Source organism: Papilio polytes, unplaced genomic scaffold (genome assembly GCF_000836215.1).
Source record: "Papilio polytes unplaced genomic scaffold, Ppol_1.0 DF823868.1, whole genome shotgun sequence".
In the NCBI taxonomy this organism is placed as follows: domain Eukaryota; kingdom Metazoa; phylum Arthropoda; class Insecta; order Lepidoptera; family Papilionidae; genus Papilio; species Papilio polytes.
In genome coordinates, this window is record NW_013525336.1 from 1,818,371 (window position 1) to 1,825,655 (window position 7,285).

Sequence of the window (7,285 nt, forward strand, 5' to 3'; positions counted from 1 at the left end):
CTGGCGACGCCTAAAGTTATATCGTTAGCAAAATATATACGAGGTATCTTCAAGTCATTTAGTTCGAAACGGTGTGATAATTTTAATTATCACTTATTCAGTTAATTTCGATACTAGCTCTCGCCCGCGACTCTGTCCGAGTGGAATTTAAAAAACAAAACAAATGAGTAGCTTGTAAGTTCTAGACTATTCCTTTACATGTATGCCATACATCATCGAGATGATTCATCAGTACAAACTAACGTCCATCCATCCAAACTTGCATTTATAATATTAGTAAGATACATATTAAATAGTTACATGGATTTATTTGACCTTTTATTAATATCTTTGTAAGTCTATTCATTCGCAGCTACAAATCGATATAGACGTCTAGGGGTTGTGTATGGGTGGGGTTGATTCTGATTCATCGAGATCCGTTAAGTCGATTACGAGATACGTAACAAACAACCATTCATCCAAATCTTTACCTTTTAGCATGATTTTACCTGATTAGACACAAAACATTTGTCCCTAAATTTTCTACACCTAAGAGCGTGCGACACTTTTAACACACAACTGTTTAGTCGTGCTTTGATTTTTAGATGTGCAACTAAACAGTTGTATTGACTACGAAACAATCGACAATCGCACAACAGTTGTGCGATAGTTTAGTCAGAGGTGTACGCCCGCTCTAAGGCATGAAAATAATGTTTATTTCCGTACATTTAACCGTTTAGATATTTCCCGTAATGTTTATCAAAACAATGCTTACGTTTATCAAAACTATAAATAATACGTATATATAGAATAGAGTTATAAATACTGCAAAATTAATGATAAATTACACAAGAATTGGTGCCAAAAATACGATTGACAAAAACATGTGACTGACGGGTTTTAAAATAGGAGGAGTGAGTTAAGTAAAGAGTTGTGTTTCCACTGCCAAAAAACATGTACAAAAACATATCGTCATCAGTACATTTTAGTGAGATTGATAGAAATATAATGGTGACATGAAAGCGAACTCTTATTGTTTGGTAAAAAAAGGTGTGTTTCTTGGAGAACACTTGAGGGGTCACTTAAGAATGGCCACCGAGGGGATTTTAATGGGTCAACACATAACTCTGCGGTGCCATAGAGAAAAAATAAGCAAAAAGGAGTACATTATTTTCGTACTTCATACTATTAAATATTCATATCTGCCTACCCCAATAGGTCACGTGCATTATTAATACGAGGATTCACTGTCCGCGGCCCAGGTCGCTTCACCTTGACACAAACGTTTTGCAACTCGCATATTGCAGAAAATCAATACCGCGATAACGGCAAACAGTATTAATATTACCTTGTTATAATTTAACAACCACTGTAGAAAACTATAGATTCATTATCTATTAGCTGTTGCACGCGACTTCGTCTACGTGAAATTAAAAAATATGTTACACAGGGATAACTTGCATTTTAATGGTGAAAGAATTTTTAAAATCGGCCCAGTAATTTTTGAGTTATTTCAATACATACAAAAATACAAATCTTTCCTCTATTGAAGTATAGACTAACGACCAGCCCCAACTTCACAGTCAACGATAGGAAAATGTGTTTATTTACATCGCATTAGAAAATTATTAGAAGAAAACTAAAAAAAAACATCATTATTTTAAGAGGCATGTAGTATCCATTTTTAATTATTTCCTAAACATAAATAACATCAGCAAATTACCGATGTTTTATTGTAAAAAAACACAACAGATTCGAACCCACGATCTAATATTTTATAGCTCATTTGTACTAACTATTCTACGATTTACTGTATTTATTGTATGCCTGATTAAATCTTTTGTGATGCAAAGCTGTCTGGCGTAATATATTTTAATTAAAACTTGATTCTCTATGAAAGCACATAGATAAGAATGCACGTATAAATTTCTATAGACAATGCGTTTACAAGCGGTCAACCGCAAACATAATAAATTATTGATTGACCGCATGAAGACGTTGTATATGCCACCGTCAGATTGTAAAACATCGTCACTTTATAATTTGACTTCTTACTTAGTTTTAATTGTTTACAATAGAAATACTAGGTAACTTTAACATTGCATGAGAAAAAATCACTTCACTATTTGACAATTTGTAAACTGACTTAAATTGCACGGCATATTATCACTGATTTAGTTAATGATTCACAATCACTATATAACATGGCTAGTAAGATTTCGAAATGACAAAGTTAACAATTTAAGAGTAACATGAAGATGTTTTATTGTTTCGTATATATTAACGGTACCATACTTAGTACTTTAGTAATGACTTTTTGCTTAAGTAAACTAAGGCTTTAAAATTCAATATTACCTATAGTATGTTCAAACCAAACTTTTGAACTATCCACAAGAAAAAAATGGTAAACCTTTGATATTCAAGTAACCTATACTTCTATACTATTATAATAAAGCGTAAACACACAATTCTTTGTTGCCTAAGATATCATCAATTACAGGATATTTTTAAATAACTCCTTTTTTTAATAAAAAAAAGCCCTACACTTACATCACACTCTAGGCTATATATTTTCACGCCATTAAACTTAGGGTGTAAATATTTTGGATAAATACCGTAATATGGGACAGAGACTATAAGTTGCTGCTAAAATCAAGGAAGCAAAATTGCCATACTTTGTCATCATGTCATGTCATTTTGACATTTGCTATTGAATTTGACAAATGTAATCAATAAAACAATTTTCATAATTTCATGCGAATGAAGTCGCACGGGAACAGCTAGTATAATAATATAGAAACAGTTGTATGTTTGTAACAAAAAACATGTTGTTACAATGGAATTTCAAAAGTAAAGTTGGGTTTTAAAATTACTTTCTTACTTTACAATATCCTAACCAAGATATAGAATATATAAAAAACATACAATAACGTCTAATCTAATTGAGCCGAGTGTTTACATAATATCATATATACTTCAAAAGGCTTCTTTCACAGCAATCATAAAACATTACAATTGTGTTTCCACCACAGAAACATTTATACATAACATCATTCCATCTCCCTTATTCATCATCTCCCCTGCCTTAGCCTACTTTCGTAGAGTCGGCGCACCGGGTTTTCGTCCTCCACATAACTCTATCATCCGTCATCTTACTCATCACTCCCTTCTTGATTGTCACCTTTTACGCAATCCATCCATCTCTTTCTATGTCTACCTCTACCGGTGTACCCCTCCACATTCATAATCATCCCACCTCCCTTATTCTCCTTTAAATAATATTTAATTAAGGTTAAGCAAAATATAATGCAGTTCACACTTTGACAGATGCAAGAAGTAGACAGATTCTATAAACTCACTGGTACCAGTTAGTTACCATGATGTGCCAGTGTATGCGAGTATAGTTGAGTGCTATTGACCAAATGGACTGGCCAAGTGTGAACCGCACACAAGTGTCAGGAGACTCATTGTCCCCACTTTTTCTCTACCCCTGACGCTCATGGATGGATTGATGGTTGAAAACGGATTTTAACAAAATTTATAAAGATAATTAAAGTATAAAATAAGACATATGTTAATTAATTTTGTCTATACTTCTATACCTACATTAATACTATGACGAGGAAAGATTTGTAATTTTGTATGTATTTGTTTCTTAAAACTATTAGGTCAATATAAAAAATTCAACACCATTAAAAACTATGTTACCGCTGAGTAACATAGGCTGTATTTTAAAAAAAAAACACATAGTCGCAAATAACAGCTAGTTTTGCATAAAAAATAACAAAAACCGCATGTAAACAGCTAGTTTTTATAAAGCAGAGAAAGTAGAAGACCACAGTTGCTATCAAATACATTTCATTATCTTATAGTATGTTTGAAGATTTATTGACTAACAAGTTTCTCTTACAACACATTTTGTTCATTGTTTTAATTTGCATCAGCATTTTTGTCCATTGAGCAACATGTTATGAAGTTACATTTGCAATTCTTAATGCAATTATGTACAGAAATGTATTTAATTCATCTGCTTTTCATCTGGTAAGACATAAAAAGTCTAGTAAAGTCAACACTTAGGTTGCTTTTTATCCCAGAAAAATGCACTATGATATAATTTGTTACACTCCTATAAATAAATACTTCTTTTCTTTAATAATACTCAGACACAAAGATGAGCAAAAGAGGTAATTCTATATGTTATATTAAGAAAATCATGTTCCGCAAACATTTTATCTAATCTGTTATCTCAGGAAGTCATTCCTGACAAAAACAGAACCGATTGACAGTAGAGGAAGACCAAAGTATGGATTATTTGCATGAAAGAGGATATGCTTAAGAAGTGAGTTAATTTAGATAAAGGCTGATAGAGATGTATGGAAAAGAACATACCGTCTTCACACTACTTAGGGATAACAGCAAGTTAGTGATGAAGGTAGATCAGCCTCAAAGGTCCCTCGGTATTGTTAAACATCATTACCATAGTACTTGTTTTGCAGAAATATCGCTATTCCTTGCATTTGCTTTGAAGTAAAGGAGATAGCAAGTGTTTACGAATGTTATGTGTGTATGTGTTACATACTGTACTGAAGCTTTTAAAAAATTCAACAGTTCAACAGAAGCCATCTGCATGGATGTAAAAAAATACAAAAGCGAGTAGCCTATGCATTCTTCCAGACTATCCTTTACATCTATACCAAATATCATCAAAATCCGTTTAACCGTTTAGGCTACAACACAACATCCATCCATCCAATCTTCACATTTATAATATTAGTAAGATTGAAATAAATCTTACCTTTAGCCTTCGAACCAGCTCATCTGGACCTAGGTCATCCGTGATAGGGCGGCAGCCTTGCGGGTACACTATTTCCGCCATGCTGCCAATCTGAAAATGATAAATATCAAGTTTTAATTTATTTACTATTTAATAACAATTATGATAAGGTCCAGAATCATTTAATTTGCACTAAATTCTCTAGAAGACTGGATTGCTAAATCTTTTCACACTTCTCTTTATAAATCTACAATTTTACATACAATTATGGCTTTCTTTAGTTCACTTATTTAGAATTACATTGTCCTTGTTAATGTTGTACAAAAATTAAACATAATAATATAACTTAACAAGATATGTAAAACTAGTTTTAGCCCGGGACCCCCTCCGGGTGGAATTAAAACAAATGCAAGTTGCCTGTGTTCTTCCAGACTATTTTCTACATCTGTACCAAAGTTAATTCAAATCTGTTCTGCCGTTTAGGCTATAAACTGTAACAAACATCCATCCATCTAAACTTTTGAATTTATAATATTACCATTAAGTATGATGGTTTAGTTTAGTTAAGAGATGATAAAGCATCATTTTAATAGAAGAAAACAGAGTACATAGATTGTTTTATACAATTTCATTTAACTAATAATATAATTAGGTTCTAAGGCTTATGCAAATAACACATTGGCCAACTTCTAGTGTAAAAAAAAATACTAAAATGCTATATTGAAAGTCATAGACAAAAACCAGTGAATTAATGACTTGTCTTACACAAGTTTTATTTTTAAGTATTGGTTTATTGACCAATTTCCCAAAAGAAGGAGTCACTCAATTCATCTGTAATGTTTTTTTCAATAATTTTTATAACTTATACAATTATTTAGTATTCTTTAGTAATGTAATATTTTTAAATTGGAATTATTTTAAAGCTTTAGGGAATTTATCTTTACCTTATTGATTTTTTAGTTAATTAAAAAAAATATAGATATTGTTAATTGTGAAAAATCAAAGAAACATCATCAAAGAAACATTAATCCTAAAGTAAATGATCCTTAAATTATTGAAATGTAAAATTATGTTATAACTATACAAAAGGAAATTTTAATCAATAAGATAAAAAAGATGGAAGACAAGCAGAAAATAACAAAATTGACAACATACAGATCCTCTGCCAAGCAATAGACAATACAGAATTTTTCTTTTACTTTGACCTATATATTAAAATCAATCATATTTGACTAACATCAACAAAGAAACAAAACAATGTAAAATCCTAATATTTATGGGATCTTAAAAATAGACTACACCTGTATTTCTTTATATTTCAAATCATTACACCAAATTAAGTATTCATTCCAAGAAGAAATCTTTCACATTGGCAGCATATAGAAAATGTACTAAAATATGGGAAAAATGGGTCAGATCACCTGAAACTGAATATATTTCATGTTTGTAACAAAAAATGATGCATTATGCAAAAAAATTCATGTTTCGCGACAAACTGTATACAAAAATTTATGAAAAAGGAACGCTACGCCACAACATCCTGTAAAGATGTTACTAACGTCGTCACCTGCTATCACCTTACATTAACACAAAACATAACATATAATCAAAATACTGCATCACTATAACGAAAAAAAATATGCCAAAATATGAATCTTCCCAACACATTGTTTTGATAATCAAATATGTGAATGATTCTTTCCACCATCATTCGACCACAACTCCGTAACTATCGTGTAACATCATCACACAAACATACCTCAAGTTTCTATATTCCCGTGTCTATATTCTCTAAAATGTTAACAAAATACACAGTAACAATACACCAATAACACAATTAAGATGATACCGATAATGGCCAAAATACGTACAAGAAATCATAGACGTGGGGCCTGCGTTCCCGATGTTTACAAAATTACAACAACCGCTGTACAACAACTTTACAATCACATCAACGACATGTCCAACTCATAAATGTCTCACGGAGAAATAAACCATAAGGATAAATTAATGTTCTCTCAATATTAATACATAGAAAACGATGTTAAAATTTTTTATCAATCGGTGGACGCCAAACTGCGGGAAAAACTACAGCGAAGTTAGCCGATTTTGACGTTGAGAATCAAGGTTAGTATTTACTCTATGGTTTTCGTTCAGAAAGTGGCTATGTTAGGAATCTTAAAATGAATTTACGTTTTTTTTTTTAAAAAAAACACAAATTAAATATTAGTAATAATAAATAGAAGTTATGCTCTTTTTTTAGAAGTAAGAAATTACAAACTTTTCCAACGTGATGAGCTTAAAGTAAAATGGGGTGACCATTCTATTGCTACTGCGGCTTATTATTTTTTAATCAGGAGAACCATATTTATCAGAATATACTTTGTCATCATCGTTATCCAAGTACTTGAGCTTGATCTACTTCATAGGTTGTAATAAATATTAATCCCCTGAGGCAGTAGATTTCCGCCATTTTGTCCAAATCAATACTTCATCTTGGGGTACTTCCCCTGGGTCGACCCATTATCTTCG

General features: G+C 31.6%; 1 protein-coding gene across 2 annotated transcripts in view; it reads right to left on the reverse strand.

Annotated features, from left to right (window-relative positions):
- Positions 1-6,861, reverse strand: part of LOC106103144 (sister chromatid cohesion protein PDS5 homolog B) — a 25,567-nt gene extending 18,706 nt beyond the window's left edge. The window contains exons 1-3 of one of the 2 annotated variants that reach the window (XM_013282814.1): positions 6,625-6,861; positions 6,513-6,544; positions 4,775-4,864 (exon numbers count right to left, since the gene is read on the reverse strand). In XM_013282814.1, coding sequence (XP_013138268.1) covers positions 4,775-4,855 — 81 coding nt within the window. In that variant the 5' untranslated portion in view covers positions 4,856-4,864; positions 6,513-6,544; positions 6,625-6,861. The remainder of the gene's footprint in view (positions 1-4,774; positions 4,865-6,512; positions 6,545-6,624) is intronic. The other variant, XM_013282813.1, reaches the window with a different exon arrangement.
- Positions 6,862-7,285: the final 424 nt, after the last annotated feature.